General features: G+C 38.6%; 1 protein-coding gene across 4 annotated transcripts; it reads left to right on the plus strand.

Annotated features, from left to right (window-relative positions):
• Positions 1–698: 698 nt before the first annotated feature.
• Positions 699–25,892, plus strand: pak4.L (p21 protein (Cdc42/Rac)-activated kinase 4 L homeolog). Of its 4 annotated transcripts, XM_018228715.2 has the most exons (10): positions 741–844; positions 2,527–2,551; positions 17,221–17,438; positions 17,730–18,383; positions 19,314–19,730; positions 19,869–20,002; positions 21,282–21,408; positions 21,922–22,047; positions 22,126–22,260; positions 25,239–25,892. In XM_018228715.2, the coding sequence occupies exons 3-10, from the start codon at positions 17,235–17,237 to the stop codon at positions 25,392–25,394; spliced, it is 1,953 nt and encodes a 650-aa protein (XP_018084204.1). In that variant the 5' UTR covers positions 741–844; positions 2,527–2,551; positions 17,221–17,234; the 3' UTR covers positions 25,395–25,892.
• Positions 25,893–27,344: the final 1,452 nt, after the last annotated feature.

Here is a 27,344-nt window from a genome sequence, read left to right on the forward strand (position 1 = left end):
AATAAACCTGACTTTTTCAGAATTTTCTTCTTGTATTTAAGAGTATAATGCAGTGGCACATTCTTGTTTTTGCACAAGTACTGGACTCCTCTGCACCTTGCAATCGCACTATCTGCACCAATCGTGTATTGGCCCGGCCCCTAAGAAGCAAAATATATTTGTACAAATGTATTTTGAATTAAAAAAAAAAACTCCTTTCAAACGATTAGTAAGTGTTATTAACTGATCACTTAACGTAAATTGTAGTATAGCTTGAGGCAGAGGGACTGCAAGCAAACTGCACAGTGCACACCTGGCATCCCCATAAAGAGCAGAGTTCAGTGCCACCATTACAAAACTAGCTCTAGCATAAGACAGGCGCATACATATGACTCCGCCCCTCAGGGAAGGCAAGTATGAGGTTTCATTTCTATCAAGGCTGGGGTTGGCTTTTGTCACAATTAGAACAACGTCAAGCCTGAGTACATTTCTGAATGTCTTTCCGTTCCTCGACCCCCAAGCACCAGGCTCTCCCTTCCTCCCTGGCACTACACTCATAACATTGCGAATTTGCGACGCCCGCAGCTTCCGCCTAACCACCGCCTTTTTCAGGAAGTTAACTTGGGCAATTTACAAATTCTCATCTAGCCAATTACAACCCGCCACTCTCATGACTGACAGCTGAAATCCATTGTCCCATTGCTTAGGACTTGCATTACGATAGCTCTGCAGGCCAATAGGACGGCGGCGTTTCGCGTTGCCTAGCAGTGGTTGCTAGGGGAGCTCAGAGCACCCGGATGTTGGATATTATCGGACAATATGGCCGCTGCGATTAGAGGAAATTGAGAGGACGTCTGGGGTACAGGTATGCCGACTTTCTTTGTGCTGCTACAGCTAGATATTTGGTTGCGATTTATCTGTGAAACGGAAACCTCTAGCAGTTACCTACTAAACCAAACAGAGCACTTACCAGTTATCAAGTTGCAGAGAAGTTGCCTGTGTGTTAACGGGAGGTCCCCTGTTTGTCAGAGCGCTGCAGTGGGTGTAGTTACAGTATGGTGAGGGCATCGTTACATGAATTTGGTATTACAAGTGACGTCTTGTGAATGCAGTGAAATGGTGCAATCTGTGCGATTATTATGCAGAATCCAATAAGTGTCCAAATCATTAAAATTATGCTATAACCAGAGTTTCTGTCGACATTGGTGGGATGGAACCTAAGCAAGCATTTTAATAATCAGATGCACTCCTCTGAATGTTCTCTATCATATTGACGTACTATAAATATATACATAATTGACTTAACTCCTAATATGATGGAGACAACAGAATTCTAATGCAGTTTGCAGTTGGTCTTTATAGTCACATTGACATTTTGTGCTCTGCAGTTGCAGGGACATGGTTCCTAAGGCATAAACAACAGTTTAAAAGTTAGACTAGAAGATGAAGAGGAATCCGAAAGAAAAATGAGCAATAAGAATAACAACTGAAACCTCACAGTCTATATTTGTTTTTTTTTTGACTGTCGGGGTCCCTGACCACAACAGCCACATGGATTTTTATTTGAATGCTGGTAGAATGGGAAGGCTAGTGGGTGAAAAGCCATACAAAATAACAAATACCAATTGATCGGTTGCTCTGTAATATGCTAAAAGTCGATTAAGTTAAAGGTGATTGCACAGAAACAAAAGTATTGCAGCAGTGTTGGAAAGTTTCCTGTTTTGAGGATGCTCTTGAGGACTCTTTGAGAAAGTAGAGATAACATTGAGTTGGTTCCTTATCCAAGGCAATACTCACCAGGCCAAATTTAAGCTGGCCACAGACGCAAAGATCCGATCGTACGAATCAATGTACGATCGGACTTCCCCATCTCCCGACCTCCCACTAACCATTCCGATCAAATAAAGTACAAAAGAAAAGATCAGCCGTTGTTCTGCCCTTGACAGCAATCGTACGATAGTTATGTCCGACCAAAGCTAGTGACAGTCTCCCTCTGAAAATCGTACGATTGTCAATACAGGCAGAGATATTACCTGCAGCCGACAGAAATCTTTTAACCTGTCCAATCGACTGATCTCCGCCGGACGAAAAATCGTACGAATCCTTGATTCGTACGATCAGATCTTTGTGTCTATGGCCAGCTTTATGTGATTATCCTTATTCCAGCTATACTAATCAAAGAACATGAAAGGCATTGTTGCAGTCTTGGGCGGGGAAAGCAAATGTTAAAATCATTTAAAATTATTTTAACGGCTCAGAATTACATTTGATTAGATCTTAATTGCCATGTCTTTTAGCTATTCTTCTAGTGATGTATTCTAAACATTATAGATGTGTTTGGGTGTTTAACTGAAATGTCTACATTGCAGTACACTGATTGGAGCTGTGAAACCCTGCATTGAAAATTATACATTTGGGAACTTACATGGGGGGGGGGGTTAAAACAGTTTGCACCTAACAAGGATTCAGTACTCCAGGCCAGCAACACAGTGTGATTGGTTTGGCATGCTTGGGACAGAGTTTTAAATGTTCTTCTTTCCTTTGTAGGAAGTGTCTGAAATATTTCACACGGGTAAGGTTTTATTGTCTATGAATGCACTTGTCATGCCTCAGTGGCATTCTGTCAACAATTTGCTTGTTAAACATGGAGAATGCTAGTGGGGCAGCCTGCAAATGGCTATTGTTACATGTATGGCAAGCTTTTGCTGTTGATTTTCTTCATTGGTTCACTGGAGAGCGTTCAGGGATTGACACTTTTGTGTTATATGGCATAGGCCTTGTAGACAATGTGAAGTAATACATTTTGGCTGTACTATGACTAGTTATGGCTTACTTGTCAAGTACCTAAGAGGCAGTCCATGAATGCTTCACTCTTTGCTTGCATGTAAGGCTTTGAGTGGATATCCTCTGTTTCATGTGACATGTTGTATAGATTTAATGTGTTTTCTGTTAAGCCTCTAATAGACCTTGTGCAAGTCTTTCAGGACTCCCAAAGAACTGGTGCTGTGCTGTCGATGCAAAGCTTTGTACTTATGTGATATATGCTTCTATTTACTCATCTCTGAAAGGCAAATAGCTAACAATGTAAACTTACATTTATGGTATTATGCAGAGGGACAAATAATGTGCATTATATTAATGGCGCACCTGCATCAGCAGTTCAGTTGGATTTGTTCTAGCTTTGTTTAATTTCTACATTTTCATTGCAGCTGAGTTGTAGAAGTGTGTAGCTGAATAATGGGTTAATGGGTGGCTAAATCTACATGCCAAAACAAGGCCTTTAGAATTATTTTGTTATTGTGCCATGACTAGCAGCCAACTGTGCCGCCCTTTTTAATATCTCGCCCAATTTCAGTTTGTCCCCTGAAGTTTGGGCTTGCTTTTTAGAATTTATTATGAGTCTGTCCTATTTGTGACAGTGAACAAGTGTTGTGGTAGCCTACTTATACTCCTGCCTTGCTTTTCAGCACAGTCCATACTAAAACTGGGAGTTGCAGGTGCAGAGCAACAAACAAATGCTGTTTCTACAGTTTGGGTTCATATTGCATAGATTTATGGCCATAACAGAGAAGCCATTAAGATGTCATTCTGCTGATACTACTATTATAATATTAATAAATATCCCTATATTAAAAATCATATGTAATGTGTCTAATGGTATATCCATAGCCAATTTGTAAATCCAGTCAGTGGTTTATTAGATGAGAAGGTCTAAATTTGTGCTTTGTTACCCAGAAACCACTGTTTGGATTTAAATATAGAGCCTACACACTGGTTAGTGGAAACAGTTTCTTTTTTAAAAAGCCCCCAGTGAGCGCTAGGCTCCCTGCACTTGGTGTGAAATGAAAACAAACAATCCATTTATTCCCCCAACCAGAGTTTGGGCCCTGTTGTGGGAACATTTTTGAGATGACTGGTGCCCTTTTATGTGTTTTATTAAATATGAAATTCCATAAAATGAATAAGATTTGTGTTTACCATAATATGATATATAATGATAACAGTAGTGTAGTTTATGGACTCTTATAGAGGGCTGCTATTCTTGTTTTTTCATTAATCCAAATGTCAGTATTTAAAGGGGAACTCCACAAAAACATAACTTAAGCTTTTTTTACATCAATTAAAAAAATATGCAAACTTCATGATTTTTAATGGTTTGGAACAGTTCTCTAATGATCTGTCTGACTACTTTGCTGAGCTACCTGACTACTGTTACTTTGTATCAGCAGCCATCTGTCCTCAGCCTGCATCCTTCAAACCCTACAATTCCCTGTACATGTGATTTCAATAATGAACAAAACATCACAGTGCAATGCATTGTGGGTAATGGAGTTCCTGCATGCTGTCTGTAAGGGGTAGAGAAGTTGTTACAATTTGTAACATCAGTGTTTAGTCCCTCTTTCCCTGCCAGGATTTCAAATGATGCAGAAAGAGAACTGCTAAACAACTGGATTTCAGCATAGAAAATTGCATTTATTCATATATTTTTTAAAGAAACAGGTAACTGTGATGGGTATATTAGGGGGTTCTGTGTTATGTGGGCCTCTTTATCAAATTTTGGTTTGGAAGCCGGAGTTCCCCTTTAAGCACTAGTTTAGCAACGTGTCCTCTGCCTTATTTTGCTTAGAATAGGCTTTATTGGAATAAATGGATATGGTACTTTGGTTTGTATATGTTTTAATTAAGGTGTTTTTGGTCTTTAGATCATCTTTGAAGTCTACCAAATTGGTTTAGTACCCCCAGCCCATAACAATATTATAATTGTATAAAGACATCTCATTTTCATGTTATAGTATCAGTATTAAGAATTGTTGCTTTTTGTAAGTTGTCATCAGCATAGTGGAAGTTTAGAATGGGAAAAGTGGATTAAATAAAACAAATTTATTTTCCTAGCCGATGTAGGAAGCCTGAGAGTATTATGTGAGCAAGTGATTAGTACCTGTTTAGTGAAGCTTATTCAATGTATCGTAATTAATCAGTCATATTATAAATCACAGATTTGTGTGTAAAAAACATATGTCTCAATTGTACTCTAACCTTTTAGTTTGTAAACTCTTGTGAGTAGGGCTCTCTAATCCTATTGTACTCTGTAAACCCTTGTTTGTTATTTACTGTTTGCTCCCTGTTCATTATCTAATGTAAAGCACTGAGTAACTTGTTGGCACTATATATAAATGATAATATTGAATATGTTGGGTGCACTCTACATTCTGTGGAGCTGCTGTAAGAGATCACAGGCTGTGGTTGTGGTGGTGGGGGATGGATGTTGGATGCTTTCCAGGTTTCATTCCTGAGATTTCATTTAGAGGACTCTGCTCATGTTGATACATTGGCTAGAATGCCCTTTGCTTTTATCTTCTAACTGTCCACTGTTAATAGTTACATTAGGGCTGCTAAATTATCCATTTAAATCTCTGTGTAAGCTGATTTGCCAGTGGCTTAGGTGACCTAGAGAATATACATCCATAACCACTTAACTGTATTGGGACATATAAAGATGCTTTTGGCAGTTTTGCTATACTCCATATTTTTTATATATTGTTAGGGTCTGTCTTTGGCAGCAACATTCTTTCTTTGGCACTAAATCATTTTAATTGCACACAATTATATATACAATTTTTGTTTCCCCATATGTACAGTGCTGCATGTACAATTTGCACCATATAAATAATACATGCATACATGTTTTCTCCAAGTATATTGCACACTTCTTTACTAGTGGTATATGTTCCTTTACAAGTCACCAAGATACTCTAAGCCCCATTCAGACACATCAATTATTAATAATATTTTTAAATCTCCTTACTAATCATGTGCAAGAACTATCTCTACTGGTCCAAAAAATGCTGCTTACAAAACATGCATACCCAGTGCATCAGACTAAATCAGACTGTGGTAAACTGGGGTGTTATAACAGATTCTCATTGTAGTAGAGGAGCTTTACTCATGAACTTTGGCATTCCTTATACACAAATGCCATAGGCCAGATTAGAGGTCTACACTAATTGATCCAATTGGTGTGAAGCACCAACTGCCAGGGAAAGGCAGATAGAGCTGAAGCTCTCAGTTAAAAGTAACTAAAACTATTGTGATCTGGCTCTCTGAAACAGCAGAATGCAATTTTTGAGGAATGAAGTACAGATATGGGATCTATTATCCAGAATGCTCGGGCGTGAATTTTTCTGGATAATGAATCCCTAATTTTGATCATCATACCTTACGACATACCTTATGACTACGACTTCCGACCCGCACCGCAGCTCATAACGTCGATTGTATGCAGTATGAGTAGTGCCATCTTAACTACTTTGCAGAATTTAAAAGGGTGTTTTTGTTTAGTAATATGTTGTAATCTTTTAATATATCCTGAGGTATGCTGAGCCTTTTCAAAACAAATGCAAACTATAACGGTCTGTCTAGAATTTATCAAAGTGTGAGGGGCCTCTTGGAGATGGTCCCACTGTCTCTTTTTACATTCCTTACATAGTTTCTCCGTCCTCCCCTGTCAGTGACCCCCTCACCCTGGGCTGGAAGAGTACCCGTTTCCTTTTGTTTATATCACTAAGTGTAGTCATGTAGTATGCCTCCTGTAAGTGTCCATGAGGCAGGATATACAGAGGAGAATTATGAGATTTAGCTGCTATTAAACAAACGGAAGCCTAGAATATATAACAGCAGTTATTAACATGGAAATCCATCCTATCTTTCTATTTCCTAACCGTTTTATTCATTTTATAATCAGAATAGTTATGACATCACGGTATTAATACCTTTAATCTTTATATTCACTGTATTTTATATGTGTACTACAGTGTTCAGTGATGCCCAACAGAAAGCCTGGGTACCTTCCTTGCTCAGCTGTAGCATTCATGTAGGCAGCAGTATTCTGAGACGATTTGCAGTTAGTCTTCATTTTGTACTTTTTGTGTGTTCTGAAATATTTACATTTTTTGTTTGTGCAGCTCACATGTGTGGAATTTCTGTCTAGTTGCTTGGGCTTATTTGCCACTAGCAACTAGACAGTTTGGAAGGCAGGATTGAAGATCAATAGGAGAGGGTTAATCAATTAAAGATAATCAATTCAAAATAAGAATAACAATTAAATGCAGCTCTTGCAGATTAGTATTGAACTATATTTATTAAGCAGCACATTATTCTGCATCGCTTTACAATAAATGGGTTAATACACTGAATATACAGAATTACATACAAAGCAACCAATAACCTGCCCATAAGAGCTTACTGATCTGTTTTATGGTTCCACTAGTAGATTTGGTGCATGGGCAGATTTCCCAATGAACAGCAGGGGACGAGGAGTTGCAGCTTCTCTTTGCTTCCTGCTCTAGTGATCATTCATGCTATCCAAATGAACAGAGCACTAGCACATTATCGTGTATTGTCCTCGTAGGGCATCTGTCTTGGTTCAGTTCTTGGGCCGATTGGTTGGAAACCTTGTATGATGTCCCTGTGCATGGCTTAAGATACCTTGGGCAGACTTTTCTGACAGATCTTTCTAATTGTTCATAAAAATTGTGCTGCTGATGTCCAGCTGGCTTCAGAATATTTCTAGACCCCAATACACCATTGATATATAATTATAACGTGGTAACTATAATGTACCTGGGGCACATCAACCCCTGCCTACAAGCGTGTAGTACAGTGATTAGCACTGAATCAATTCAAATCGATTTTAAAATGTAGTCTGTGCCGGAAAAATATATTTTTAAAGACAATAAGTGATCTGTAGAATGCCTCAATGAATTTAATATAGTAAATTCTAGCCCCAGTTTCTGCTTTCAGTCACAGAGAGTTCCTACTTATTGCTTTGTTTCCAGTTATAAGGTCATAAGTAAATAATTGCCTTAGAGATGGAATGACTGTACTTAAGTGTTCGCTTTTTATTTCTGCATAATACAAAGCCTTTGCCACCGGAGTGCGGGAAATTATTTTTGTATAATAGGTGCCCTTTAAGTATACCGAGTTTCATGGGAAACCTGCTAGTTACTTAGTGTTATTTTACAATTTTTGATTGATACAATTTTTTAAACATTGTTTTACCTGGTTATAACCTGGCTGCCATACATTTGATAATACTTAAAGGGGTTGTTCACCTTCCAAACACTTTTTTTTTCAATTCAGTTGTGTTTAGATTGTTCCCCAGAAATAAAGACTTTTTTCAATTACTTTCCATTATTTACTTTTTACTGTTTTTCCAAAATCTAAGTTTAAAGTTGAATGTTCTTGTCTCTGGTGTTTCAGTCTGGCACCTCAGTAATTCAGGCGCAGACTCTGAACTGTTACAATTTTGCAACATTTAGTTGATACATTTCTCAGCAGCATCTCTGGAGTATTAGCAACTATTGTATCAATTCTAACAGCTGCCTGTAATGAAACCCAGAGATTCTGCTCAGCAGGGACAAAGATAAGAAATGTATCAATTTAGAACAGTTTACAAGGTCGGCGACCCCCCTCCAGCTGCTTCAGATGGTGAAAAATGACACTTTACACTTCAATAAACGGTCACACAGAAAATAGAAAGTCATTGGAAAAAGTCGTTATTTCTGGTGATCTATCTGAAAACTAGTTGTTTGAAGGTTAACCACCCCTTTAAAGGGCAATTTCCAGCTTCCAAACCATAATTTGATAAAGAGGCCCACATAACGCAGAAACCCCTAATATACCCATCACAATTACCTGTTTCTTCAAAAAGTATGAATAAATGCCATTTTCTATGCTGAAATCCAGCTGTTTAACAGTTCTTCTCTTTCTGCATCATTTAAAATCCTGGCAGGGAAGGAGGGACTAAACACTGATGTTACAAATTGTAACAACTTCTCCACAGCTTACAGACAGCATGTAGGAACTACATAACCTGCAATGCATTGCACTGTGATGTCCCGTTCCTTATTGAAATCACATGTACAGGGAATTGTGGGGTTTGGAGGATGCAGGTTAAGGACAGATGGCTGCTGATACAAAGTAACAGTAGTCAGCCAGCTCAGCAAAGTAGTCAGACAGATCAGCAGGAGAGCAGGGGGCTAGACTTAGGGAACTGTTCCAAACCATTAAAAATCATGAAAAGGCTGCATATTTTTTAATTGAGCCCGCATTCTGGTTGGGGATAATAGTAGTTTTTTAAAAAAAAAAAAGCCTCCCGCCAGTGCTAGGCTACCTGCCCCGGAGGGAGCTCCCGGTTTGAACAGCCATGTCCGGTCAATCACATGCACATAATGAAAAGCTGCCCTGAATTGCTCTTTATTTACATGAGATCATGTGTGTTATGCGCATACGAGTGACACAACATGGCTGCTCGCACCGGGAGCTCCCTACTGTTGTCCCCAACCAGTATGCGGGCTCTATTAGCCCGCACCTTTGGTTAGGGATAACATTTTACCCAACAGCTGCCCTTTAAGTTATGTTTGTGTGGAGTTCCCCTTTAAGATTCATCCTCTGTAGCTGCTACTCTCTGTATTCCCCCTTCCATTCATCAGGGAAAGCAAATAGTAGGACTATTGGTGACCTACGTTAACCATGGGGCCCAGTCAGATGCAACAGACAATATTCTTAGACCCCAAAGGAGCAGGGCTTGCCATGAAGGGGATGTGGCAGATTGGTAACTTGTTTGGGCATAACTGGACAAATCAGGCCATGGTCAATTTATATGAGCATTCCCCTTATTTGTCAGTGCTGGGCAGGCAGCGGGCTAATAAATCTTAAAATACAATTTGACTCTCGGTCAGTTTTTTTTTGTTTTTTGTTAAGCTTTCTGCAGTTTTCTCCAATATGGAACTTGAACTAGCATCTGGTTGTTAGGGTTATGGTGGCCAAACACACAAAGACATAGATTAGTGTGATTATCTATAAGAGTATGGTTGCCCACCAATCTCAGCGGATATTCGTGTACTATAGATATTGGTACATTCAGGGATCAGGAAGGTGAATTGAAGAGGAACTGCTAACATACTATGTGTGGCACCTCGTATGCTCACTCCATTTGGCCCATGGGTCCGTTAATCGGAGAATGTACCATAATGACCTGTGTATGAGGTTTTACTTAGTAAATAGAAGAGTAAATTGAGAGTTCTTGACCATGATAGGGACCATAAAAGTCCCTTGGCTTGATATCTGGCCTGTGGTCCACCAGTTGGACAGCCTTGCCATAAAAAATACCCAGATAGTAGCAATCATGGCAAAAACTATTTACAGCTTGCAGTGGGCATATAGTTTTTTTAGCAAGAGATAGTAGACAGTAATGTTAATTTACCAATATGGTTGAAGCTTTTCATCAGTATAAGTAAACCGTAGAAATCCATAGTTAAGTACTAAACTTTCCTTCTTCTAATGAACTTAAAGGAGAAGTAAAGCTTAACTAAAGAAGCAGCTAGAAATGTTGTACATTATGTTCTGGGCTTCTGTACCAGCCCAAGGCAACCACTGCCCTTTAGAAGTGAAGATATGTGTCTCCAAAGATGTCTCAGTAGCTCCCCATCTTCTTTTCTGCTGATTCACTGCACATGCCTTGTGTTGCTGTCGCTTACTGAGCTTAGGGACCCACTCACAATATACAGTACACATAAAATATAATTGTCGCAATATAAGGCTGATAAGTAATAAATAAAGATAATTACTACATGGCAGCTCAGAAACCAGTGTAACTAGCATCAGAATTTAATAATCAGCCCTGTAGTATCAGCTTATATTACAGGACAACCTCATTTTCTGCTTGATAATTTGCAACAACCCCTAAGCTTAGCTTCTCAACAACTGCTCAGAGCCCACTGAGAATGTGAGTGTTGCAGACACTTTCCAAGATGGTGACCCCCTGTGACAAGTTTGAAGTCCTGTATCTTTGTTGCTATTGAGAAGCTGAAACTTTAGGCTGGTGCAATAGGTTCAGTATATAAAACATGTCAGTTTTTGCCATATTAATTTTTAGGGTTTAGTTCTTCTTTTAAGATATCAAAAACAAATGTTGTAGTTAGATGGTTGCTATAGGTTTCTGTGCTTATGAGAGTCTGGACCCGTGAGTCACGAATTGTTAGTCTGTTTACACAAAATAGGGCTTGGAATAGTTCATGTAAGATCTGGTTTCTGCACAAAAGCCAAGACTTGCTACTGAACAGAAGTCCTGGTAGAAACATCGAGCGACAGGAATAGAAGCAGTGAAAAGCTTACTTACTTATTTAAGACTTCAGTTGCAAAGTGCAATCCTGAAATAATTTCTGAAAGGGATTTGTATTCAGATTTCATGTTTTTCTGTGATGGAATGAAAATCTAATTGCAAAAATGTAAGCCGTACAAAGAATTTTTGATGACGTTCCTTTGTTTGTATAGCTTTAGTTAAAAGGAGCAGTACAGGTCTGATTTCTTTCTTACTCTTCATGCGTGGTTGGAGGTCTGTGGTTGTTAAAATATCTCTGTGGGTTTTCTATATTTTGCTTGTCCTGCAATTGTTCATTGAGCTTGGGAAAAAGTCTACCTTGCTTTTTCCTGTTCACAAGCTTTGATGAACATCTGATACGAAAGAATATCTGCTATGTAGCATTGAATTAATCTGGTAGGGGGTGCTCTGAGACGGTAGGCCAGAATCCGAAATCCATCTTTATTTAGCAAGTACATATCATCTAATCTCTGCTGTGACAGATGTCCGTATTATAGCAGTTGCTACAGTGTTTGTAGACAAAGTGAATTAATGACTTGTGCATTTAATGCTGAGAAGCAGCTGTTGTGATGTTACTTATGTCAAGTATTACTTGTACCCTCAATGCCCCAACTCATTCATTCTGTACCCTTTCTAGTAATGTTGTTTGGCAATCAGCAGCTGCAACAGTAATGTGAGTATGGACAGTAGTCAAAACGTAGGAGTTAGGGTGAAGATGTTATTTGATGCTTCCTATCATTTCAACTGTTTTGCTGGCTATGTTTTAATAAACATAATAAATGTGGAGGCGTTGTAGCCAATGAGGGAGCTTCTTGAGCTGTCAGTCAAGAAGAGGCTCTGGCGGTGGTGCAAGTTAGCAGGAATTTTTGCACATTGTGCCCCTAGATATTCCAGCAGAAGAAAAGTGGGATAGATTGTGTTTTGGGGCTCTTTCTGTTTGCTTAGTCTGGAAGTTATGTCAGTATAACCCTGTCCAGGGATAGCTGCATTAATGCTACATGTTTATAGTTCTTATAAATATAATTTTTCCCCTATTAAAGCTGAGCAACACCAATCTATCTGGAAATATATTTTTCCATTACCTTACATGAGCATAGCCATTACTTTCTAGAATGCCCAAGATCTCTACAGACCACTCTGTATGGCATCACACATTTATATTAATTTGGCCCCAAACCTCACAGAATGCGATCTTGTTTCCTGAAGTGTATAATGTTTTAGTCCCTTGTTGTAGGTAAGGACCCCTCTATATGTATGCAGTTATTCATGTTCATTTTTGCCATGCTAATAAAATATTTGTGAGGCAGTATAATGAGCAGTGAAAGTTTCCTTTCTAGCAATGACATAAGAATGAGGCCACATCATTGTACCTGCTTGCTGGGTTTGTTTATAATCTGCAGTGAAAGCAGAGAAGCATTCTCTTTGTAGCTTGCAGCTTCTCCTTCCTAAAACATGTCCTATCTTCTGCAACTTCCACTGATGTGTTTGCCTGATCAAGAACTTGCTTCTCCTGTAATTCTGGAAAACCTGGCATCTGTTCAGGCATATAGCCGAGTCCTATTTGTCAGAGAGTAACCGAGCATAATGACAGTGTTTTTGGGTGGCAGGCATTTCCCTACATGTATAAATGTGATACTATGTAACAACCTGAGGAGTTCAGTAACTGCATCTGTGCTTTAGAATCCTTAGTATATGTGTTTTCCTTTACCTCCAGCATTCTTTGTGGAATTCAATAAAAGTGGATAGAAAGCAGAAGTGAAGCGATCCTGTTTCCACATCTGTAGATTTAATATGTCAGTGGGAATAAGGAAGGTGGGGTGTGTATTCCTGGAGCTCCACTGAGCTGAATATTTGCAGACTTTCAAGATGGACCAAAGCTTTTAGCCTAACATTCCCTATCAAGCTTGTTCTGCACATTCCTTTACTATCTGCTACATGCATTTGCACTAGCCAGTCCACTCTCTGTACATTCTTACTCATCTCTGTACTCCCTGCTCTGCCTTTCTCTCTCTCTCTACTTGGCTTCCCTTCTGTCCAGTGTTTTGTTTTCCTGTGTCCTTGTACATTTTCTTTATGCTGCTCTCCTCCCCCTCCACTCTTCCTCCCATGTTCTGGGGAGGAGCATTTTTTCAACGTCATGAAACTGGCTGAGGCAGTGCGAGAGTGTGAGAAAGCATATAGGGCCTACATAGCAGAAACAGAAAGTCTTCCATTGCGGATTCATCAGTCGGATCCTGACTACCAATTAGAAAGGGGAGAAACAGATTCTCCCATTGAAAGCTTCTCTCCTGGATGGCTGTCATTTAATCGGTCTCTATGGTGTCTGGAATAACAGAAGATAAGGGTGAGTGTCCCCATACGTAGTACTAATAGTTTTCTATCCATATTGCCACAAGTGCAAAGTAAAGAGAAAGTAATTATTTCCAGAGTCCTTCTATGGGTCACTAATAGTCACAGCTTTATGCTCAGAAATACATTTAATTTAGCTTAAATATTTAAATATTTCCTTATGGAAACAGTGTTGATACTATGGTAATCAGATTCATACATTTCTTATATGTAATGGCATACTGGCTCCTGACCCTTTTAACACAATAATATGGGTAAGGAAGAAAATCACATCCACAATCTGATCCTATTTTTGTTCTGTAACCTTTGTTTGTTAAGATATTTTAAGACCCCCTGTTTCGTATAAATTAATGGAAAGTGCTGCATAGCTTGCAGACACTATTTAAATAGAAGATGATGGAACCGATATAGGGCCTTCATCTCAGAGCAGACCTGTCCATCTGGAGACTCACTGGCAGGTTTTCGCAGTCTGGGAGGATTCATGCCCAAGGTCTCTACAGACCACTCTGTATGACATCAGACATTTGTATTAATCTGCCCCCAAACATGTCAAAGAGAGAATAATTGGCCCTTGGCATGGAACATTTTGGACAACACTGTTTTAGAAAGTGTCTATGTTTAGGTGTGGTTAAACTTTCCCTGATGTCATTGTGCACATGACTGTGAAACTTGAAATCTGAAATCTCAACTTTAGTAGATTACAGGTTTTCAGGATCCTTTTCTGGATTATACTTGGAAGCTGTTCCATGCATTAAATACTTTTTCTGTGCACATTCCATTAATTTGTCACATGCAAGTCGTAATTCCGTACTATGGATACTCTTTATCGTGATATTTGAAGTTGGTATTTCAACAATCAGTTTGGGAGAAAAACACTGTTGAGGCAGTAGATACCAATGTGCAGTTCTAATTGAGAGGCAGATCTGTAAAACGGGTAGCATGAAAGTTCTTTAGAAGCACAAAGAGACTATTTTTCATCATACAAAAAAGTTAATTGTAAATTTAATTAATTTTGTATCATTAAAGGGGGCATATTTTAAAATTGCCTTCATTATGTAGGCGGTGATAAATAATGTATTGTGTCTGGTTTAAGTATGTGACTAAAACTAAATTACACCTTTGTTGAAGCTCCCCTCTGGTCTGTTGGCTGTTGCAATTGAGTAGTAGTTATAATTGAAATTGCCCAGAATCCATGGTAGGAGGTGGGTAACTAATTACAGCTCTGTCTTTACACAAGGAATAATAAATTGCAGTTCCATGTCTGCCTGATTGACTGCAGTCTCTTTTATAGCCTGGGAAAGCAGCCAGCCGGAAGTAGAATACATAGGTAGTACTAGTAGGGTTTTGGGGTATATTTCCAGTAAAGTAGCACAAAAAAAACATTCATGCTGTTTTTAGAGCTGTAAATTGCAGTGGAAAAGTTTTTTACACACACACACTCTCACACACACACACTCTCACACACACACACTCTCACACACACACTCACACACACACACTCTCACACACACTCACACACACACACTCTCACTCAGTCTGCTAATAACAATAGGATGATATTGGTGATGTATGACATTCCTGGCTGGTTTCCTAACTGATGTCTCCAACATGTTCTTTGTGTTAATGCTATATCGTGCTTTTTACTGAACAATCCATTTTACAAGTTTGTCTTGATCCTATGTCCACATGTATGGGCAGATTGAGCAGTAGAAGAATTGTAGGTTCAGTGCAAAGTTTTGCAATTAAGTGTGGAACAAACATGACATTACTGGTTGTAGTGACAATGTCCCTAGTCTCTAGTGTAGGCATTTGTCTATTTCGGTATCTCATGTGACAAGAGAAGGAAAGAGTGCAGCTGTGACAGATGATCAACTTGATGACCAAGCAAGTAGTAAACAGCTGCTTTTGCTCTTGGAAATAATAGTGGATTGTGCTAGCATGCTTATAAAAGTTGGAATTACTTCTGAGGAGTAAGGTTTAGTTATGGAGTTTTCAACGGATTGGCCTGGGATCGCTGACTTTATGGATACTTGCTGTAATAAATTGCTTATCTTTCTTACTTACTGTCTTTATTGATCAGTGTTCCTTTGGTCTCTATTAGCAAACATTTAATGCCGCATTAGAAAATAAGTTCAAGGCTAAAGGTTTATGTCACTGGTTGAACCTATAGGTACAGATTAGCAGAGGGGCATGTTCAGACCAGTCAGACCAATTTTGGAGTGGGATCACGAACTATATGTGTGTGTTATCCATATATTGATATCTTAGGGGCCGATTCACTAAGGGTCGAATATCGAGGGTTAATTAACCCTCGATATTCGACTAGGAATTAAAATCCTTTGACTTTGAATATCGAAGTCGAAGGATTTAGCGCAGATAGTTCGATCGAAGGATAATTCCTTTGATCGAACGATTAAATCCTTGAATCGAACGATTCAAAGGATTTTAATCCAACGGTCGAAGGAATATCCTTCGATCAAAAAAAGTTAGCCAAGCCTATGGGGACCTTCCCAATAGGCTAACATTGACTTCGGTAGCTTTTAGATGGCGAACTAGGGGGTCGAAGTTTTTATAAAAGAGACAGTACTTCGACTATCGAATGGTTGAATAGTCAAACGATTTTTACTACGAATCCTTCAATTCGAAGTCGTGGTCGAAGTAGCCCAAAAAAACTTCGAAATTCAAAGTTTTTTACCTTCGAATCCTTCACTCGAAGTTAGTGAATCGGCCCCTTAGTGTTTCTTTAAAATAGCAGCATTTTCTGCAGCAGTGTAAAGTACATAGAAAAAAGTCTCCATTTTTTTTTTTTGTTTTACTATAAAGAGGATAGGCAAAAACATAGTTTTGTTGAAGTAGAAACATTGGTATCTAGCGTAATGAAAATATTGGGAAGTGGGTTGTTTTGCAATGATTTACTTTTTAAATTATGGTTCCTGGGTAAGCGCCTTCTATGTTTTTTGGTATCTATGTAACTACATATACAGTTTTTTGAAAATAACAGCAGTTTTTAAAAAATCCCTTGCTTTGTCAAATGGGTTCTTTCACTGAGAGAGTCCATACTATGACACTAACATGCAAATGAGTTCACGAGCATGCTCAGATTGTAGCACTACCCTGAGTATTCTACCAAGAATGCCTAGCTTTAGTAAACTCATCCACTAGAAGTATCACAAGATTTCCCTACTTTGTCCTCAGCTCGTGTTAATAAACCATGGGTAGAGATGTGCAAATTATTTCTTTGCATCCCTGTGACCAACTGTCCTTTCAAAATTGCTGGTTTACTTTCAAATAATAACCCTTAAAATGTAGAGCTAAAGCCTATTTCAAATGAGTTATTTCATCAGTGCAAAGTATAAGTAACCAACTGGGAAAACCACAGAGGTCAGGGTGAGGAGGGTTAAAGGAAGACAAAAACCCATGAGGAATCTAGATAGTTACTGATTTATTGGACAATGTATGGGCTTTTTGGCATAATCTCACTGGTTCATTTATGTAAGCTTTTGTAACATATACCAGTTGTAGATGAGCGATAAGTTAATAAATAAACTATGCATAAATTTAGAATGATTGGTTTATTAATGTCATATTAAACAAAGGTGGTTTTTTTTTTTACTTTTTTCATTTTTCCCTTTATTACTTCATGTAATGCTGATGTTGTTTTGCTTACTTGCCTTGTTTGTACCTTTTCTTTTTTTTTTTTTTTAATTTTTTCATAAAATTACCTCTTGTAGGTCCATTAGCTACCATGTTTGCTAAGAAGAAGAAGCGGGTTGAGATCTCTGCTCCATCAAATTTTGAACACCGGGTGCATACTGGCTTTGATCAGCAGGAACAGAAGTTCACGGGTCTTCCGCGACAGTGGCAAAGCTTAATTGAGGAGTCTGCCAAGAGACCCAAGCCACTTGTTGACCCCTCCTATATCACAACAATTAAACATGTCCCTCAAAAGGTAAATTCCCATATTACTCAGATCGTTTTTGTAGACAAAGCCACACACAAAATCTCCAGTGGTCTCTGTCATACTGGGTAGTATGGGCTATCTCTCGGCATACAAGGATATAGATCAACTGGTGATGGTGGAAAGGTTCTCAGGAATTGTTTGTGTTTGCTTGTTTTTTTTTGGGGTAGTGGGGGTGCTTTCATGCTCTCTATGCATTGAAGGGTAAAGCATGTGTTGACTTGCTAAATGTAAGCTGCAGTGTAAAGCTGGCCATGGCTGAGAATTATTTTTTTCCCTTAGACTATTGTGCGTGGGAATAAGATGTCGCTGGATGGGTCCTTGGCATGGCTTCTGGATGAGTTTGATGACATGTCAGTTTGCCGGTCGAACTCTCTGCGTAGAGAAAGCCCCCCGTGTCAACCCCGAGAGGACCGTTTTCACCAGGAGAATGGTATGAGTGAAGTCCGTGTAAGGCAGCAAAGAGAAGATGGACAGAGAGGGTCAGAGAGGAACAGATCAGAGCATCACAGAAGAGAGAGACAAAGAGAAGAACACAGAGCAGTCCCCCAGCAGCCACGAGGACAAGAGCCAAGCAACAAGCATCGGCCACCACCACCAGACTATCCTAAAGATATACCTGAGAAAAGAGGTCCTCGATCACATGAAAAGAGTGATGGGAGACGAGAATACCCTGGAAATGACCGTGGCCATAGTGATCCTGTAGAACGAGTAGTGAAGAGGGATAAGGGAGAGGAAAAGAGGCCTAAGTCAGCATACACTAGTGGAGAGGGCAGCCCACAGTCTCCTAGGGACAAGAGGCCACTCTCTGGGCCCAATATCCGCACCCCTGGCAGTTCTTCAACAGACGGAGTAGTAAAGCAAACAGAGACAGGAAGGCCATTCAATACCTACCCCCGTGCTGAAACAGACCCCAGTAGAGGTGCTGCTCACCAGGTAATAGAAGGAAAACAAAATGTGTTGCTCAGTTGTTGAAAATATTTTAATTACAGTTTTTTCTTAATGGAAACTGATACATAAATTCACTGGGGTGTGCAAATGTGTTAGGCACCCCCCTCCCAGTGAGAATTATTGCTTACCTTAGACTCTGGAACATTTCTTCTGTTAACTAAAAATTGTGCTGGTACGGTGTACTGATGTAGGAGTCCCACATTTCCATCGTCTCCTGTTTCCCAGGAATTCAGCCCTTAGCGAATGAGGTGAAAAGCTGAACTTCAGGCAAAAATCTGGCTTTTTGCTGTACTGCACATTTGTACCTAGCCTAGCTCTGTATAGGGATCTCCAAAGTGTAAGAAGGTGGTGACTTGGCACTCCTACTGTAGTACATGAGCTGGTGCCATTTTTAGTAAACAGGAGCACCAACACCAGGATCTCAAGTAAGCAATTTGCAGGGTTTCTAAAAATGTGCCCCCTCCCATTAATTATATACTTCCTTCTCCTTTAAAAAGAAACCCACCCACTTACTAAAGCGCTGTGTATGGGGAAAAATGTAGTTGCCGGTCCTGTTTTAATGTCGATGGATAAACCAGGCCTAACACTTAGACTCCTTGTGCCTAAATGTAGAAATATATGACTACTACCGTAGATCTTTTCTTTGTTTTGTGAAAATGCTTATTTATTCCACAATTTCATTGTACTCCTTTATTCATCAAAGGCATAGAAACAAGGTTTTGGAAAGGGTGTTTCCAAACCAAAAAAAAAAATCTTTTCCTATCCTGCTCAGAGGCCATTATGCTTTGTAGTTTATGGTTTGTTGTGTGTAGCGTTTTAGCAGTGGTGGGTGGTTTTAATGTCAGGCCCGATCGACTGCAGACTGTAGAATACGTTTAATATATCCTTACTGAATATTTCCTGGTTATCGTTTAGGTGTCCGATTCCCGTTCTACTGTTCCACTTGACTCCAAAAGCTCTGTAAGCAAAGGCTCTTCCCGTCCTCAGCAAGGACAAGTTAAGCCTAAGCCTCCAGAAAAGCCTCATCCTACACAGCTTGCCCCACACAGCTCAGATCCTCAGCTCTCCCGTCCTGTTCAGACCCAGCATCCTGCCCAGCCTCGTTCTCCACAGAGGGAGCCACAGCGAGTGTCGCACGAGCAGTTTCGGGCAGCCCTGCAAATGGTTGTGGATCCTGGGGATCCAAGGACTTACCTAGATAATTTTATTAAAATTGGAGAGGGCTCTACAGGAATTGTTTGCATTGCTACCATAAAGAGCAGTGGAAAACTTGTAGCCGTAAAAAAAATGGACCTTCGCAAACAACAGAGGCGGGAACTTCTCTTTAATGAGGTGAGATATGCTTTAAGTTAGAAAATATTTCCTTTTTCTGAAAACAAAAAAATCATGCTTTAGAAAACTTAGTGCCTTCTTTTAGCGTGGATTGTAATTTCTACTAAATTGTGTAATTCTTCATGTTTTGTACTGCAGGTTGTTATAATGAGGGACTATCAACATGAGAATGTGGTTGAGATGTACAACAGTTACCTTGTGGGGGATGAACTATGGGTCATTATGGAGTTCCTGGAAGGAGGCGCACTTACTGATATTGTAACACACACAAGGTAAATAGGACAGTGTTTAAAAGAAAGCTGGGTGTTGGGACATTTGGATAGGATGCACTGTGCACAAACTGCTTTAAATTCTTTCCACTTACAACACAGTAAACCCTTAACTAGGAACCTGCACATCTGAACCTCCTTTGGTACACTTGCGTCATTGTTGTGATATGCAAAATTTGCAAATTCTCAAGGATATTTCATAGGCTCCAAAACATGGTGAAGTATCACTTTGTGGCATAAGCACCATGCAGCATTCCTATCCTAAATGCCTTATTATTTATTCTAGCTTAATACACAGAACCCTAATGATATTAATCATGTTACACTATAATTTCTGCTCCACAATAGCAAGTGATGCATTTTTCACAGTGACCCCTTGCATTTTTTTTTTATTGTAAGGGTAACGGAACATGGGCAATATTGGGTGCATTGTCCTCAGCAACTTTTTTTAGTTGCCCAAAGTCAGAGCTCCAAAAAGTTATAAGAAGGAATTTCCCACCATTATTTGTGAAAGTAATATTTGCCTTTATTCATTTGGCTGCATGTTGCCTACGTTGATGAACCAAATACCACCTTATATTCTGGAGATGGTCTAACTTTTTTAAACCTAAAAAGGAGTTTTTTTATTTTTACTGATATTCTGTTCTTGAAATGTCTGATTTAAAATAAGAGACATTTGTTATGATGAAGGAATGTTTTGTGTTGTCTGTGCCTTGAAATCTTTGTCTTGCTCAAGCTGTTTGCCTCTGTTCTATGCTTTGCAGTTTATCTGCCCCAGTACTGCCCAATGTATATGTACATAGGTGTTTGTAAGTAATATGATGCACACAAAGGGTTTTAATCTGTTTCCATCCTGTCATAATGTCACTTGCTATTAACTATGACTTTGCAGAGCTGACCCCATATATGTAGGAACTGTTTCTAGTATCTTTTACATAGCATGTTTTCAACATTTTTTCAACAATTGTTAGTAATAGCATTCACTGGAAACCCTTATTATTTTATATATATATATATAGTGCTTATATCTTACATCACTTTTTAAAGAGAAATAATGTTTAATTCTTCACACTAGTCCTTTATTCAGTGGACCTTGCAGCCAAGTTTTCCATGCTATATACACATTAGTGTCAATATCCTCAAAAGCCAATTTACCTACTATTATATATTTGGAGAATTAGCATGGTATGACCCTCATATAATTGTGTTGATCCTAAGAATGTAATTGTTTCTAATGCAACACTCCTTATCATATTATTATCATAATCTTGTCTCCCACTAGGATGAATGAAGAACAGATAGCTACTGTCTGCGTGTCTGTGCTAAAAGCTTTGTCTGTACTTCATGCTCAAGGGGTCATTCACCGAGATATTAAGAGCGATTCCATACTGCTGACACATGACGGACGGGTAAAGTGCAGCTTTAGTATCTTACACTCAAATTGCTTTGTAGTGTTGGGTTGCTCCACTGAGGCTTTATGGGTAGTGGTTGCAGTTGTACTCATGGAAAACAATGTTAATTAATAAAGTTTACACTTTTTAAAAGGCTAAAACAATGCCATTTGTTTATTGGAAGCGTGCAGGTGTTACTATTTGTGTTTCTTCACAGAAATGTAAAACAACATACATTTTATATGAGCAAAAATTCAGAAGAAAAAGTATATGAAAACTCATAAAAGGCTAAAATTCCAAATTTTAATGAAATATATACAATGCGTGGCATTTACATTTCTAGGATACACTATTGTACTACAGTACTGTGTTTCTGAGCAAACTGTTTAATGTTTTTTTTTTTTCTTTCTGAATTGTTACCACAATACAACCACTTCATTCACAGTGGCATATTTTACCTTCCAAATTATCTCTGTATTTTTGTCCTCTATGCAACATATTCACTTTTGATTTCTCCCCACTGTTTAATAGGTGAAACTTTCAGATTTTGGATTCTGTGCTCAAGTTAATAAGGAGGTGCCACGTCGTAAATCCTTAGTTGGCACACCTTACTGGATGGCCCCAGAACTAATTTCACGGCTACCATATGGACCAGAGGTAAAGTGTTGTGGGTAGAGGTAAACTCTAATTGTACACTTACCTATGCTGAACCTTGTATTTTCTCCTTGCATGCAGGTGGATGTTTGGTCTCTTGGGATAATGGTGATAGAGATGGTGGATGGAGAGCCTCCTTATTTTAATGAGCCTCCACTAAAGGCAATGAAAATGATCCGGGACAATCTTCCTCCCAAGCTAAAAAATGCACAGAAGGTAAACCATCTTACAATTTGAAATGCGTGGAAATAGTCATTAGTACCACTCCTTCAATTTCCTCAGAGTGTGTGTGTGTGTGTGTGTGTGTGTGTGTATATATGTGTGTATGTATGTATATATATATATATGTATTATGCAGTGTTAGTAGACTTAAGGTACAAAGATCCAATTATGGAAAGATCTGTTATCCATAAAACGCCAGGTCTCATGCCTGTACTGTTTTGTGCTTTCTACACTGGCTGTAAATGGTAGAGCATCACTCTTTGCCACTGTCTGAATATATTGGGAGATTTCTACAGTTTTCATGCTTTTAACTGTAAGATTAATTTGTTACTGTAGTGCCTTTGTTCCAGTGCAAAGGAGCTGCATTAGAAACACTGCATTATGTATGAGCACTGTATTCTACTTCATGAGAAACATTATATGCTGCAGCCCCATATTAGATGGTTTCATTTACCTGGTAAATCTTTATTGACAGAATACAGTGCAGATATTTCTGTAGCAATGAGTAGTGTGGTTACACACACACCACACACAGCACACACACACACACACACACTAAAAATTACTTATTGCTTTGAACTGGCCAATGGATATTAATGGATAGGAGATCATTGCTAGTAGCTAAATATTAGCATCTACATAAGTCTTATTTGTTGCCATACCAGCATAAACTTTTGAAAACTCCCTATGCCCCTCACCGACTACGTGACTAGAAGCCCAAAATAAAGGTGCTCACATGATGTACCGAAGCACAATGAAACGTACAACACAACATAAATATAAGTTGCAAAACGGCTATATGTTCTATGTTACTTTGCCAGTAAATGGCAGAAAACTGTCTTCATTTCTGGCAGTAGCTAGTACATATTAATTGCTATTAACACTTAGTTGCTACTTTGTTATCCTGGTAATAGTTGGTACATGTGTGCTTCCTGCTAAATCTGGCAGGAGAAATGATGGTTGTCATGAACAGTAAAGATCAGAATTCTCTTGGAGGATTATAGTTAAAGGCCGTTACCTGGCAATTTGTAGATAATTACAATCTGTTATTTTGGGATTAAGTGGAAGGGGATTGCTCTGGCAGTAATTGTTATATGACTACTCTTTGACAACCTGGCAGTAGCTATCTGTTAAAATAGCTGCCAGTAGATGTGTTATACATAAGTGTGATCATTTATTTCTGGCATATTTCTATGTAATAGTTGGTGTTAATGAATCACAATTATAAAGCTTGGACAAATTCCCCTTTAAGTTAATTTCTAAATCTGATACCTTTGGTGCACCAATTGGTAAAAGCAAAATATAGTGTTCCATGTATACAAATACCATACTTCCACAGTAATACTCATAGCTTGATTTATAGCAAGTAATCGCCACATAATAAATGGCACAAATTTTGCTTAGGCACAGTGCTTTATAGCAACTGATAATATGGTTGCTTTTAAACAGGTTTAGAAATGTCTGTGAACTGTCTAGAAACTTAAGTTACTTACTTGCTTAGGTAACTTACATATCAAGCAAAGTGAAACTTGACGGGGGCAAACTACACTGACCACAAATAAATTAAATAAATTAAACGGTGCACCCCAAAGAACCAACTGACTTATTCACATATTAATTAAGCTTTTTAAATGTTTAAAAAAGAAACTCATTATAGAATAAAATATTATGGGATCAAATTACTGAGTTGTACGAGGGTTTGCTACATGAAATTTTCAGCAGTGGAATGACTAGTTATTGGCCCCCATAACAAGATCATTGGGCCTCTTCACTTATGCAAAAACTTTGGTTACTTTCAAAGAAACTTACATAACTATCAAGCAATGACAGTGTAGAGCAGTGTGATAGGGGCAGGTAGGTGGGCAGAGTTTAAACTTTGGGCGAATTACACTGACCCCTAATGAACTAAGTGGCTAATTAGCACATTAATTGAAATAATTATGTATAGAGTAGCATCTGTTTATATTGGGATCTGTATATTTATTATTAGTATGAGTGTCTCCTACATTAAAGGGATACTGTCATGGGAAAACATGTTTTTTTTCAAAACACATCAGTTAATAGTACTGCTCCAGCAGAATTATGCACTAAATCCATTTTTTAAAAGAGCAAACTGATTTTTTAATATTGAATTTTGAAATCTGACATGGGGCTAGATATATTGTCAGTTTCCCAGCTGCCTCCAATCATGTTATAAAAAATTATAAAAAAATCTGTTTGCTCTTTTGAGAAATGGATTTCAGTGCAGAATTCTGCTGGAGCAGCACTATTAACTGATGCATTTTGAAAAAAACATGTTTTCCCATGACAGTATCCCTTTAAATTTTCAGCATTAAAATGACTGGTTATTGAGCCCGGAAAAAGAATTGTGATGGGGTAATGATACCAGGGAGCACAGAGAACTGCTGCTTAAGTGTCCTTTATTCACCACACGACATGTTTCGAGCTGCAAAGCTCTTTTTCAAGGGCTTCACTTAGACTTTATGGTTATTGAGCCCCACAGCAAGATATATATATATTTATTGCATTTGCTTATCAGTGCTACAGGGACCCCTATAGTTCCTGGGGCCCCAGCAGTTGCATGGTCTGTTTCCTCTATAGTTACACCCCTGCTTTTCAGTAAAATGATTGTTGAGTTTGTATCATAGTAGCTGTGGTTTAAAAAAATATATAAAATCCAACAATTTCAACCTTTTGTCCCAGCATAAGCTACCTATCTCCTAGTTATTTATTTGTGAAGTGCACACAGTGGACATGGCATAATATTTTGGTACAGCGTGCTTGTGTTCATGGGGAGCTCCTTATAAATAACTTGTACAGGTTCCCTTAGTTTCTCGTGGTGGCCCTGGATAGAGCACATCCCCTAAAAACATACAGACTGATCACGAACCTTTTTGCAAATATGGGGGGTTTTGCCTACTTTTTGTAAACTTGCTATTATGATTCCCTAATCTTTACATTTATCTTTGTAGGTATCTCCGTTACTAAAGGGATTTTTGGATCGGCTTCTTGTTAGAGATCCCAGCCAAAGAGCATCAGCAAATGAGCTTCTTAAACACCCCTTTTTGGGTAAAGCCGGACCACCATCTTGTATTGTCCCACTAATGAGACAGAATCGTATGAGATGAAGAGAAGATGACACTTGACTTTCACCCCACTGAGCACCACCAAAGATGGAGAAGAATGGGGCGGAGGAGAACATCAATTTGTCAAACACTTTCACTTTATTTCAGTGTTGTATATACTACTGAACATTCCTCTTCCACCATCTCCCCTCATTCTTCTGTTCTCTTGGAGCGTACTGAAGGAATATGTTAAAATATCTCTCCAGCCTAAGGGTTATCAGGTAATTTATTGCTATGATCTGTGGACATCTGACCAACTTGCTAAAACAGTGAAATAGTGGTTTTAAAAGAGAAATATAGAGTTTGGGTTCTGAATAATAGTGAATCAGTCTGGATCACTTCTAGCACTTGGACATAAACAAACATACCCAATAATTACCTGGGACTGAACACTGGAAAAATTCATTGAACTTTGGACAGGGTACAACTGGAATTTTTCCCTTGGAGGACAGAAGTAATGTTTGTCTGACATATTGAGGAATGAATAGGAGCTTTATCTGAGCTGACTCTGTTAATTATTTCATCTTGCCAATGTGTTTTAGCATACCTAATGGGATTGCAGTTCATTGCATTGATATGGGGTGCCTAAGGGTTCTGTACAGACATGGCTTGTTCTAGCTGGATCACTCTCTCTGCATGTACTGAATCAAATGGCACTTAAGAGTGACTAAATAGATTAACCACCATATATGATATGCATAACTCTGTGCTTGATCTGTCTGGATGGCTGGTTATTTTCCTGGACCATAGTTGGTTATAAATTCCCACAGTGGCACTGGATTCCAAGAATGTAGTTTATTATCCTGTTCTTCCAAAATGTCATATTACACATTTCTGGCCTGCGCTTTCACTACCGATGTCATCTCTCTTTAGCCAGGTCTTTTTCATAGATAACACTATGTTCCAATCTGTTCCAATCCACACGATAAAAGCACTACTGCCACTACGGATCATAATGTTACTATGGAGATTTCCTATATAGGTATGGGATCCGTTATCTGGAACACGTTATCCAGAAAGTTCCAAATTACGGAAGGGCTGTCTCCCATAGACTCCATCTTATCCAAATATTCCAAAATTTTTAAAAATTATTTCCTTTTTCTCTCTACTATTAAAACAGTACATTGTACATTGTCAAACTAAGATATAATGAATCCTATGGGGTTTATTTAATGTTTACATGATTTTCTACCAGATCCAAATTACGGAAAGATCCATTATCTGTAAAACCCCAAGTCCCGAGCATTCTGGATAACAGGTCCCATACCTCTACCAGGTATTGCATTGGGCCAGCATGCAGAGCATTATCACACCATTTACTGTAGAGACTACACCGATTATACATGGTTATTACTGAGATAGTATGATTACTACCTTATTTATTTTTGAGAGATCCCTTATAGGGATGTAGTAGTTTCATTCTGGAGGATTCCATGCCTCTTTATATACTGTGTGGGCAATCTTTTCGAAAGAACTGTATGCAATAATTATGAACGGCCAGATAAATACTCTATTTACTAGAGGGAATGCTTGTTTATAGATAACCATACTGTAGAGGGATATGTTTACCATATTCGTGGCCTACTATTGGAGAAAACTGTGGGGGTACTGCAATAAAATCAGATAATATATCATTCCCTATACACTACAGACTGATTATGAAAAGAACAATTCCCTTGTGTTATTTACTAAAAGTTGGATTCATTACACTGGCAGAATACAGTGAGCAGTGCTAAAATATTTTTTTTAGCATGGTCCCTTTACAGAGATGTGTATTACTGAAAGTCTGTACATAATGGTAGCTACTAAGGTAACCATGTACTCCACTACATTATATACTACAGCGGGGAACGATTATGACTTGATATGTCTAACTCCCAGTTTTCTGCTTAGATGTTTAGCTAAATAAGTTGAAACAGACCAAAATCTGCATCAGTGTCTTGCTGACTAAAT

This window comes from Xenopus laevis, chromosome 8L, assembly GCF_017654675.1.
Source record: "Xenopus laevis strain J_2021 chromosome 8L, Xenopus_laevis_v10.1, whole genome shotgun sequence".
Classification (NCBI taxonomy): domain Eukaryota; kingdom Metazoa; phylum Chordata; class Amphibia; order Anura; family Pipidae; genus Xenopus; species Xenopus laevis.